Source organism: Glandiceps talaboti, chromosome 14, assembly GCF_964340395.1.
Source record: "Glandiceps talaboti chromosome 14, keGlaTala1.1, whole genome shotgun sequence".
NCBI lineage: Eukaryota > Metazoa > Hemichordata > Enteropneusta > Spengelidae > Glandiceps > Glandiceps talaboti.
In genome coordinates, this window is record NC_135562.1 from 21,456,634 (window position 1) to 21,470,522 (window position 13,889).

At 42.2% G+C, this 13,889-nt stretch overlaps 1 protein-coding gene across 1 annotated transcript in view; it reads right to left on the reverse strand.

Annotated features, from left to right (window-relative positions):
- LOC144445433 (exportin-2-like) overlaps positions 1-13,889 on the reverse strand; it is a 58,348-nt gene that overhangs the window by 13,115 nt on the left and 31,344 nt on the right. The window contains exon 16 of the mRNA XM_078134976.1: positions 65-168. Coding sequence (XP_077991102.1) covers positions 65-168 — 104 coding nt within the window. The remainder of the gene's footprint in view (positions 1-64; positions 169-13,889) is intronic.

The following is a 13,889-nucleotide window of genomic DNA, read 5'->3' on the forward strand; positions in this document are numbered from 1 at the left end:
ATTGGATGTTATTTTGTCAACACTAACACTGTAATCATGACAATTCATTCATCAACATCCTTACCTTTCATAACATATTCATTTTCAGTTGAGTCTGGGTGTTCCATAGTGTTGAATAGATTTGTCAGTAAGGACTCTAGATGTGGTTTGACACTGTCTACACTAACACTGTAATGATAAAACCAAATGGGATGTTATTTTGTCAGCATATCTCCAACAGTTTCATAGCCTCATATATCTCATATGATCCCATAGCCTTTACAGTATGTCAGATGGTCAACCTGGCAAGCATCTCTCCATACTGCCTGTGAACTCAGTAATTCAAACTCAAGTTATTTTGGCTTGTGATGGGGTGCATTCTGTCATTTTATTAATAGAGAAAATATCGCTGAAAGAAAGGCTGCATAACTTCTGTAGCTCATCCATCCTTTGAGACTGTGTGGTATAGTGTCTAACACAGATGTTTCCTTATTTTTAATATTTTATACATACTACATACATGGGCAGAGATAGGGATGTGAATGAATGCATCAACTGACATACTATATATGGGCAGAGATAGACCTCCAATGACACAATGAATGTCTATGACAAGGACCTCCAACTAAGCAATGAATGTCTACAGCAAGGACCTCCAACTAAGCAATGAATGTCTACAGCAAGGACCTCCAACTAAGCAATGAATGTCTATGACAAGGACCTCCAACTAAGCAATGAATGTCTATAGCAAGGACCTCCAACTAAGCAATGAATGTCTACAGCAAGGACCTCCAACTAAGCAATGAATGTCTACAGCAAGGACCTCCAACTAAGCAATGAATGTCTATGACAAGGACCTCCAACTAAGCAATGATTGTCTATGACAAGGACCTCCAACTAAGCAATGAATGTCTACAGCAAGGACCTCCAACTAAGCAATGAATGTCTATGACAAGGACCTCCAACTAAGCAATGAATGTCTATGACAAGGACCTCCAACTAAGCAATGAATGTCTATGACAAGGACTTCCAACTAAGCAATGAATGTCTACAGCAAGGACCTCCAACTAAGCAATGAATGTCTATGACAAGGACCTCCAACTAAGCAATGAATGTCTATGACAAGGACCTCCAACTAAGCAATGAATGTCTACAGCAAGGACCTCCAACTAAGCAATGATTGTATACAGCAAGGACCTCCAACTAAGCAATGAATGTCTACAGCAAGGACCTCCAACTAAGCAATGAATGTCTATAGCAAGGACCTCCAACTAAGCAATGAATGTCTATAGCAAGGACCTCCAACTAAGCAATGAATGTCTATGACAAGGACCTCCAACTAAGCAATGAATGTCTACGACAAGGACCTCCAACTAAGCAATGAATGTCTACGACAAGGACCTCCAACTAAGCAATGAATGTCTATGACAAGGACCTCCAACTAAGCAATGAATGTCTATGACAAGGACCTCCAACTAAGCAATGAATGTCTACAGCAAGGACCTCCAACTAAGCAATGAATGTCTACAGCAAGGACCTCCAACTAAGCAATGAATGTCTACAACAAGGACCTCCAACTAAGCAATGAATGTCTATGACAAGGACCTCCAACTAAGCAATGAATGTCTACAGCAAGGACCTCCAACTAAGCAATGAATGTCTATGACAAGGACCTCCAACTAAGCAATGAATGTCTATGACAAGGACCTCCAACTAAGCAATGAATGTCTACAGCAAGGACCTCCAACTAAGCAATGAATGTCTATGACAAGGACCTCCAACTAAGCAATGAATGTCTATAGCAAGGACCTCCAACTAAGCAATGAATGTCTATGACAAGGACCTCCAACTAAGCAATGAATGTCTACAGCAAGGACCTCCAACTAAGCAATGAATGTCTATGACAAGGACCTCCAACTAAGCAATGAATGTCTACAGCAAGGACCTCCAACTAAGCAATGATTGTCTATGACAAGGACCTCCAACTAAGCAATGAATGTCTATGACAAGGACCTCCAACTAAGCAATGAATGTCTACAGCAAGGACCTCCAACTAAGCAATGAATGTCTATGACAAGGACCTCCAACTAAGCAATGAATGTCTACAGCAAGGACCTCCAACTAAGCAATGAATGTCTACAGCAAGGACCTCCAACTAAGCAATGAATGTCTACAGCAAGGACCTCCAACTAAGCAATGAATGTCTACAGCAAGGACCTCCAACTAAGCAATGAATGTCTACAGCAAGGACCTCCAACTAAGCAATGAATGTCTATGACAAGGACCTCCAACTAAGCAATGAATGTCTATGACAAGGACCTCCAACTAAGCAATGAATGTCTACAGCAAGGACCTCCAACTAAGCAATGAATGTCTATGACAAGGACCTCCAACTAAGCAATGAATGTATACAGCAAGGACCTCCAACTAAGCAATGAATGTCTACAGCAAGGACCTCCAACTAAGCAATGAATGTCTATAGCAAGGACCTCCAACTAAGCAATGAATGTCTACAGCAAGGACCTCCAACTAAGCAATGAATGTCTATAGCAAGGACCTCCAACTAAGCAATGAATGTCTACAGCAAGGACCTCCAACTAAGCAATGAATGTCTACAGCAAGGACCTCCAACTAAGCAATGAATGTCTATGACAAGGACCTCCAACTAAGCAATGAATGTCTACAGCAAGGACCTCCAACTAAGCAATGAATGTCTACAGCAAGGACCTCCAACTAAGCAATGAATGTCTACAGCAAGGACCTCCAACTAAGCAATGAATGTCTACAGCAAGGACCTCCAACTAAGCAATGAATGTCTACAGCAAGGACCTCCAACTAAGCAATGAATGTCTATGACAAGGACCTCCAACTAAGCAATGAATGTCTACAGCAAGGACCTCCAACTAAGCAATGAATGTCTACAGCAAGGACCTCCAACTAAGCAATGAATGTCTACAGCAAGGACCTCCAACTAAGCAATGAATGTCTACAGCAAGGACCTCCAACTAAGCAATGAATGTCTATGACAAGGACCTCCAACTAAGCAATGAATGTCTACAGCAAGGACCTCCAACTAAGCAATGAATGTCTACAGCAAGGACCTCCAACTAAGCAATGAATGTCTATGACAAGGACCTCCAACTTAGCAATGAATGTCTATGACAAGGACCTCCAACTAAGCAATGAATGTCTATGACAAGGACCTCCAACTAAGCAATGAAAGTCTACGACAAGGACCTCCAACTATGCAATGAATGTTTACAGCAAGGACCTCCAACTAAGCAATGAATGTCTACAGCAAGGACCTCCAACTAAGCAATGAATGTCTATGACAAGGACCTCCAACTAAGCAATGAATGGCTATGACAAGGACCTCCAACTAAGCAATGAATGTCTACAGCAAGGACCTCCAACTAAGCAATGAATGTCTATGACAAGGACCTCCAACTAAGCAATGAATGTCTATGACAAGGACCTCCAACTAAGCAATGATTGTCTATGACAAGGACCTCCAACTAAGCAATGAATGTCTACAGCAAGGACCTCCAACTAAGCAATGAATGTCTACAGCAAGGACCTCCAACTAAGCAATGAATGTCTACAGCAAGGACCTCCAACTAAGCAATGAATGTCTATGACAAGGACCTCCAACTAAGCAATGAATGTCTATGACAAGGACCTCCAACTAAGCAATGAATGTCTACAGCAAGGACCTCCAACTAAGCAATGAATGTCTACAGCAAGGACCTCCAACTAAGCAATGAATGTCTACAGCAAGGACCTCCAACTAAGCAATGAATGTCTATGACAAGGACCTCCAACTAAGCAATGAATGTCTACAGCAAGGACCTCCAACTAAGCAATGAATGTCTACAGCAAGGACCTCCAACTAAGCAATGAATGTCTATGACAAGGACCTCCAACTAAGCAATGAATGTCTACAGCAAGGACCTCCAACTAAGCAATGAATGTCTACAGCAAGGACCTCCAACTAAGCAATGAATGTCTATGACAAGGACCTCCAACTAAGCAATGAATGTCTATGACAAGGACCTCCAACTAAGCAATGAATGTCTATGACAAGGACCTCCAACTAAGCAATGAAAGTCTACGACAAGGACCTCCAACTAAGCAATGAATGTCTACAGCAAGGACCTCCAACTAAGCAATGAATGTCTACAGCAAGGACCTCCAACTAAGCAATGAATGTCTATGACAAGGACCTCCAACTAAGCAATGAATGTCTACGACAAGGACCTCCAACTAAGCAATGAATGTCTACGACAAGGACCTCCAACTAAGCAATGAATGTCTATGACAAGGACCTCCAACTAAGCAATGAAAGTCTACAGCAAGGACCTCCAACTAAGCAATGAATGGCTATGACAAGGACCTCCAACTAAGCAATGAAAGTCTACAGCAAGGACCTCCAACTAAGCAATGAATGGCTATGACAAGGACCTCCAACTAAGCAATGAAAGTCTACAGCAAGGACCTCCAACTAAGCAATGAATGGCTATGACAAGGACCTCCAACTAAGCAATGAATGTCTATGACAAGGACCTCCAACTAAGCAATGAATGTCTACAGCAAGGACCTCCAACTAAGCAATGAATGTCTATGACAAGGACCTCCAACTAAGCAATGAAAGTCTATGACAAGGACCTCCAACTAAGCAATGAATGTCTATAGCAAGGACCTCCAACTAAGCAATGAATGTCTATGACAAGGACCTCCAACTAAGCAATGAATGTCTACAGCAAGGACCTCCAACTAAGCAATGAATGTCTATGACAAGGACCTCCAACTAAGCAATGAATGTCTACAGCAAGGACCTCCAACTAAGCAATGAATGTCTACAGCAAGGACCTCCAACTAAGCAATGAATGTCTACAGCAAGGACCTCCAACTAAGCAATGAATGTCTATGACAAGGACCTCCAACTAAGCAATGAATGTCTATGACAAGGACCTCCAACTAAGCAATGAATGTCTACAGCAAGGACCTCCAACTAAGCAATGAATGTCTACAGCAAGGACCTCCAACTAAGCAATGAATGTCTACAGCAAGGACCTCCAACTAAGCAATGAATGTCTATGACAAGGACCTCCAACTAAGCAATGAATGTCTATGACAAGGACCTCCAACTAAGCAATGAAAGTCTATGACAAGGACCTCCAACTAAGCAATGAATGTCTACAGCAAGGACCTCCAACTAAGCAATGAATGTCTATGACAAGGACCTCCAACTAAGCAATGAATGTCTACAGCAAGGACCTCCAACTAAGCAATGAATGTCTACAGCAAGGACCTCCAACTAAGCAATGAATGTCTATGACAAGGACCTCCAACTAAGCAATGATTGTCTATGACAAGGACTTCCAACTAAGCAATGAATGTCTACAGCAAGGACCTCCAACTAAGCAATGAATGTCTACAGCAAGGACCTCCAACTAAGCAATGAATGTCTATGACAAGGACCTCCAACTTAGCAATGAAAGTCTATGACAAGGACCTCCAACTAAGCAATGAATGTCTATAGCAAGGACCTCCAACTAAGCAATGAATGTCTACAGCAAGGACCTCCAACTAAGCAATGAATGTCTATGACAAGGACCTCCAACTAAGCAATGATTGTCTATGACAAGGACCTCCAACTAAGCAATGATTGTCTATGACAAGGACCACCAACTAAGCAATGATTGTCTATGACAAGGACCTCCAACTAAGCAATGATTGTCTATGACAAGGACCTCCAACTAAGCAATGAATGTATATGACAAGGACCTCCAACTAAGCAATGAATGTCTACAGCAAGGACCTCCAACTAAGCAATGAATGTCTATGACAAGGACCTCCAACTAAGCAATGAATGTCTACGACAAGGACCTCCAACTAAGCAATGAATGTCTACAGCAAGGACCTCCAACTAAGCAATGAATGTCTACAGCAAGGACCTCCAACTAAGCAATGAATGTCTACAGCAAGGACCTCCAACTAAGCAATGAATGTCTATGACAAGGACCTCCAACTAAGCAATGATTGTCTATGACAAGGACCTCCAACTAAGCAATGAATGTCTACAGCAAGGACCTCCAACTAAGCAATGATTGTCTATGACAAGGACCTCCAACTAAGCAATGATTGTCTATGACAAGGACCTCCAACTAAGCAATGATTGTCTATGACAAGGACCTCCAACTAAGCAATGATTGTCTATGACAAGGACCTCCAACTAAGCAATGAATGTCTATGACAAGGACCTCCAACTAAGCAATGAATGTCTATGACAAGGACCTCCAACTAAGCAATGAATGTCTATGACAAGGACCTCCAACTAAGCAATGAATGTCTATGACAAGGACCTCCAACTAAGCAATGAATGTCTATGACAAGGACCTCCAACTAAGCAATGAATGTCTATAGCAAGGACCTCCAACTAAGCAATGAATGTCTACAGCAAGGACCTCCAACTAAGCAATGAATGTCTATGACAAGGACCTCCAACTAAGCAATGAATGTCTATGACAAGGACCTCCAACTAAGCAATGATTGTCTATGACAAGGACCTCCAACTAAGCAATGAATGTCTATAGCAAGGACCTCCAACTAAGCAATGAATGTCTACAGCAAGGACCTCCAACTAAGCAATGAATGGCTATAGCAAGGACCTCCAACTAAGCAATGAATGTCTATAGCAAGGACCTCCAACTAAGCAATGAATGTCTATGACAAGGACCTCCAACTAAGCAATGATTGTCTATGACAAGGACCTCCAACTAAGCAATGAATGTCTATAGCAAGGACCTCCAACTAAGCAATGAATGTCTATGACAAGGACCTCCAACTAAGCAATGAATGTCTACAGCAAGGACCTCCAACTAAGCAATGAATGTCTATGACAAGGACCTCCAACTAAGCAATGAATGTCTATGACAAGGACCTCCAACTAAGCAATGAATGTCTACAGCAAGGACCTCCAACTAAGCAATGAATGTCTATGACAAGGACCTCCAACTAAGCAATGAATGTCTACAGCAAGGACCTCCAACTAAGCAATGAATGTCTATGACAAGGACCTCCAACTAAGCAATGAATGTCTACAGCAAGGACCTCCAACTAAGCAATGAATGTCTATGACAAGGACCTCCAACTAAGCAATGAATGTCTATGACAAGGACCTCCAACTAAGCAATGAATGTCTATGACAAGGACCTCCAACTAAGCAATGAATGTCTACAGCAAGGACCTCCAACTAAGCAATGAATGTCTACAGCAAGGACCTCCAACTAAGCAATGAATGTCTATGACAAGGACCTCCAACTAAGCAATGAATGTCTATGACAAGGACCTCCAACTAAGCAATGAATGTCTACAGCAAGGACCTCCAACTAAGCAATGAATGTCTATGACAAGGACCTCCAACTAAGCAATGAATGTCTACAGCAAGGACCTCCAACTAAGCAATGAATGTCTATGACAAGGACCTCCAACTAAGCAATGAATGTCTATGACAAGGACCTCCAACTAAGCAATGATTGTCTATGACAAGGACCTCCAACTAAGCAATGAATGTCTATGACAAGGACCTCCAACTAAGCAATGATTGTCTACAGCAAGGACCTCCAACTAAGCAATGAATGTCTATGACAAGGACCTCCAACTAAGCAATGAATGTCTACAGCAAGGACCTCCAACTAAGCAATGAATGTCTATGACAAGGACCTCCAACTAAGCAATGAATGTCTACAGCAAGGACCTCCAACTAAGCAATGAATGTCTATGACAAGGACCTCCAACTAAGCAATGAATGTCTACGACAAGGACCTCCAACTAAGCAATGAATGTCTATGACAAGGACCTCCAACTAAGCAATGAATGTCTATGACAAGGACCTCCAACTAAGCAATGAATGTCTATGACAAGGACCTCCAACTAAGCAATGATTGTATACAGCAAGGACCTCCAACTAAGCAATGAATGTCTACAGCAAGGACCTCCAACTAAGCAATGAATGTCTATAGCAAGGACCTCCAACTAAGCAATGAATGTCTATAGCAAGGACCTCCAACTAAGCAATGAATGTCTATGACAAGGACCTCCAACTAAGCAATGAATGTCTACGACAAGGACCTCCAACTAAGCAATGAATGTCTACGACAAGGACCTCCAACTAAGCAATGAATGTCTATGACAAGGACCTCCAACTAAGCAATGAATGTCTATGACAAGGACCTCCAACTAAGCAATGAATGTCTACAGCAAGGACCTCCAACTAAGCAATGAATGTCTACAGCAAGGACCTCCAACTAAGCAATGAATGTCTACAACAAGGACCTCCAACTAAGCAATGAATGTCTATGACAAGGACCTCCAACTAAGCAATGAATGTCTACAGCAAGGACCTCCAACTAAGCAATGAATGTCTATGACAAGGACCTCCAACTAAGCAATGAATGTCTATGACAAGGACCTCCAACTAAGCAATGAATGTCTACAGCAAGGACCTCCAACTAAGCAATGAATGTCTATGACAAGGACCTCCAACTAAGCAATGAATGTCTATAGCAAGGACCTCCAACTAAGCAATGAATGTCTATGACAAGGACCTCCAACTAAGCAATGAATGTCTACAGCAAGGACCTCCAACTAAGCAATGAATGTCTATGACAAGGACCTCCAACTAAGCAATGAATGTCTACAGCAAGGACCTCCAACTAAGCAATGATTGTCTATGACAAGGACCTCCAACTAAGCAATGAATGTCTATGACAAGGACCTCCAACTAAGCAATGAATGTCTACAGCAAGGACCTCCAACTAAGCAATGAATGTCTATGACAAGGACCTCCAACTAAGCAATGAATGTCTACAGCAAGGACCTCCAACTAAGCAATGAATGTCTACAGCAAGGACCTCCAACTAAGCAATGAATGTCTACAGCAAGGACCTCCAACTAAGCAATGAATGTCTACAGCAAGGACCTCCAACTAAGCAATGAATGTCTACAGCAAGGACCTCCAACTAAGCAATGAATGTCTATGACAAGGACCTCCAACTAAGCAATGAATGTCTATGACAAGGACCTCCAACTAAGCAATGAATGTCTACAGCAAGGACCTCCAACTAAGCAATGAATGTCTATGACAAGGACCTCCAACTAAGCAATGAATGTATACAGCAAGGACCTCCAACTAAGCAATGAATGTCTACAGCAAGGACCTCCAACTAAGCAATGAATGTCTATAGCAAGGACCTCCAACTAAGCAATGAATGTCTACAGCAAGGACCTCCAACTAAGCAATGAATGTCTATAGCAAGGACCTCCAACTAAGCAATGAATGTCTACAGCAAGGACCTCCAACTAAGCAATGAATGTCTACAGCAAGGACCTCCAACTAAGCAATGAATGTCTATGACAAGGACCTCCAACTAAGCAATGAATGTCTACAGCAAGGACCTCCAACTAAGCAATGAATGTCTACAGCAAGGACCTCCAACTAAGCAATGAATGTCTACAGCAAGGACCTCCAACTAAGCAATGAATGTCTACAGCAAGGACCTCCAACTAAGCAATGAATGTCTACAGCAAGGACCTCCAACTAAGCAATGAATGTCTATGACAAGGACCTCCAACTAAGCAATGAATGTCTACAGCAAGGACCTCCAACTAAGCAATGAATGTCTACAGCAAGGACCTCCAACTAAGCAATGAATGTCTACAGCAAGGACCTCCAACTAAGCAATGAATGTCTACAGCAAGGACCTCCAACTAAGCAATGAATGTCTATGACAAGGACCTCCAACTAAGCAATGAATGTCTACAGCAAGGACCTCCAACTAAGCAATGAATGTCTACAGCAAGGACCTCCAACTAAGCAATGAATGTCTATGACAAGGACCTCCAACTTAGCAATGAATGTCTATGACAAGGACCTCCAACTAAGCAATGAATGTCTATGACAAGGACCTCCAACTAAGCAATGAAAGTCTACGACAAGGACCTCCAACTATGCAATGAATGTTTACAGCAAGGACCTCCAACTAAGCAATGAATGTCTACAGCAAGGACCTCCAACTAAGCAATGAATGTCTATGACAAGGACCTCCAACTAAGCAATGAATGGCTATGACAAGGACCTCCAACTAAGCAATGAATGTCTACAGCAAGGACCTCCAACTAAGCAATGAATGTCTATGACAAGGACCTCCAACTAAGCAATGAATGTCTATGACAAGGACCTCCAACTAAGCAATGATTGTCTATGACAAGGACCTCCAACTAAGCAATGAATGTCTACAGCAAGGACCTCCAACTAAGCAATGAATGTCTACAGCAAGGACCTCCAACTAAGCAATGAATGTCTACAGCAAGGACCTCCAACTAAGCAATGAATGTCTATGACAAGGACCTCCAACTAAGCAATGAATGTCTATGACAAGGACCTCCAACTAAGCAATGAATGTCTACAGCAAGGACCTCCAACTAAGCAATGAATGTCTACAGCAAGGACCTCCAACTAAGCAATGAATGTCTACAGCAAGGACCTCCAACTAAGCAATGAATGTCTATGACAAGGACCTCCAACTAAGCAATGAATGTCTACAGCAAGGACCTCCAACTAAGCAATGAATGTCTACAGCAAGGACCTCCAACTAAGCAATGAATGTCTATGACAAGGACCTCCAACTAAGCAATGAATGTCTACAGCAAGGACCTCCAACTAAGCAATGAATGTCTACAGCAAGGACCTCCAACTAAGCAATGAATGTCTATGACAAGGACCTCCAACTAAGCAATGAATGTCTATGACAAGGACCTCCAACTAAGCAATGAATGTCTATGACAAGGACCTCCAACTAAGCAATGAAAGTCTACGACAAGGACCTCCAACTAAGCAATGAATGTCTACAGCAAGGACCTCCAACTAAGCAATGAATGTCTACAGCAAGGACCTCCAACTAAGCAATGAATGTCTATGACAAGGACCTCCAACTAAGCAATGAATGTCTACGACAAGGACCTCCAACTAAGCAATGAATGTCTACGACAAGGACCTCCAACTAAGCAATGAATGTCTATGACAAGGACCTCCAACTAAGCAATGAAAGTCTACAGCAAGGACCTCCAACTAAGCAATGAATGGCTATGACAAGGACCTCCAACTAAGCAATGAAAGTCTACAGCAAGGACCTCCAACTAAGCAATGAATGGCTATGACAAGGACCTCCAACTAAGCAATGAAAGTCTACAGCAAGGACCTCCAACTAAGCAATGAATGGCTATGACAAGGACCTCCAACTAAGCAATGAATGTCTATGACAAGGACCTCCAACTAAGCAATGAATGTCTACAGCAAGGACCTCCAACTAAGCAATGAATGTCTATGACAAGGACCTCCAACTAAGCAATGAAAGTCTATGACAAGGACCTCCAACTAAGCAATGAATGTCTATAGCAAGGACCTCCAACTAAGCAATGAATGTCTATGACAAGGACCTCCAACTAAGCAATGAATGTCTACAGCAAGGACCTCCAACTAAGCAATGAATGTCTATGACAAGGACCTCCAACTAAGCAATGAATGTCTACAGCAAGGACCTCCAACTAAGCAATGAATGTCTACAGCAAGGACCTCCAACTAAGCAATGAATGTCTACAGCAAGGACCTCCAACTAAGCAATGAATGTCTATGACAAGGACCTCCAACTAAGCAATGAATGTCTATGACAAGGACCTCCAACTAAGCAATGAATGTCTACAGCAAGGACCTCCAACTAAGCAATGAATGTCTACAGCAAGGACCTCCAACTAAGCAATGAATGTCTACAGCAAGGACCTCCAACTAAGCAATGAATGTCTATGACAAGGACCTCCAACTAAGCAATGAATGTCTATGACAAGGACCTCCAACTAAGCAATGAAAGTCTATGACAAGGACCTCCAACTAAGCAATGAATGTCTACAGCAAGGACCTCCAACTAAGCAATGAATGTCTATGACAAGGACCTCCAACTAAGCAATGAATGTCTACAGCAAGGACCTCCAACTAAGCAATGAATGTCTACAGCAAGGACCTCCAACTAAGCAATGAATGTCTATGACAAGGACCTCCAACTAAGCAATGATTGTCTATGACAAGGACTTCCAACTAAGCAATGAATGTCTACAGCAAGGACCTCCAACTAAGCAATGAATGTCTACAGCAAGGACCTCCAACTAAGCAATGAATGTCTATGACAAGGACCTCCAACTTAGCAATGAAAGTCTATGACAAGGACCTCCAACTAAGCAATGAATGTCTATAGCAAGGACCTCCAACTAAGCAATGAATGTCTACAGCAAGGACCTCCAACTAAGCAATGAATGTCTATGACAAGGACCTCCAACTAAGCAATGATTGTCTATGACAAGGACCTCCAACTAAGCAATGATTGTCTATGACAAGGACCACCAACTAAGCAATGATTGTCTATGACAAGGACCTCCAACTAAGCAATGATTGTCTATGACAAGGACCTCCAACTAAGCAATGAATGTATATGACAAGGACCTCCAACTAAGCAATGAATGTCTACAGCAAGGACCTCCAACTAAGCAATGAATGTCTATGACAAGGACCTCCAACTAAGCAATGAATGTCTACGACAAGGACCTCCAACTAAGCAATGAATGTCTACAGCAAGGACCTCCAACTAAGCAATGAATGTCTACAGCAAGGACCTCCAACTAAGCAATGAATGTCTACAGCAAGGACCTCCAACTAAGCAATGAATGTCTATGACAAGGACCTCCAACTAAGCAATGATTGTCTATGACAAGGACCTCCAACTAAGCAATGAATGTCTACAGCAAGGACCTCCAACTAAGCAATGATTGTCTATGACAAGGACCTCCAACTAAGCAATGATTGTCTATGACAAGGACCTCCAACTAAGCAATGATTGTCTATGACAAGGACCTCCAACTAAGCAATGATTGTCTATGACAAGGACCTCCAACTAAGCAATGAATGTCTATGACAAGGACCTCCAACTAAGCAATGAATGTCTATGACAAGGACCTCCAACTAAGCAATGAATGTCTATGACAAGGACCTCCAACTAAGCAATGAATGTCTATGACAAGGACCTCCAACTAAGCAATGAATGTCTATGACAAGGACCTCCAACTAAGCAATGAATGTCTACAGCAAGGACCTCCAACTAAGCAATGAATGTCTACAGCAAGGACCTCCAACTAAGCAATGATTGTCTATGACAAGGACCTCCAACTAAGCAATGAATGTCTACAGCAAGGACCTCCAACTAAGCAATGATTGTCTATGACAAGGACCTCCAACTAAGCAATGAATGTCTACAGCAAGGACCTCCAACTAAGCAATGATTGTCTATGACAAGGACCACCAACTAAGCAATGATTGTCTATGACAAGGACCTCCAACTAAGCAATGATTGTCTATGACAAGGACCTCCAACTAAGCAATGAATGTATATGACAAGGACCTCCAACTAAGCAATGAATGTCTACAGCAAGGACCTCCAACTAAGCAATGAATGTCTATGACAAGGACCTCCAACTAAGCAATGAATGTCTATGACAAGGACCTCCAACTAAGCAATGATTGTCTATGACAAGGACCTCCAACTAAGCAATGAATGTCTATAGCAAGGACCTCCAACTAAGCAATGAATGTCTACAGCAAGGACCTCCAACTAAGCAATGAATGGCTATAGCAAGGACCTCCAACTAAGCAATGAATGTCTATAGCAAGGACCTCCAACTAAGCAATGAATGTCTATGACAAGGACCTCCAACTAAGCAATGATTGTCTATGACAAGGACCTCCAACTAAGCAATGAATGTCTATAGCAAGGACCTCCAACTAAGCAATGAATGTCTATGACAAG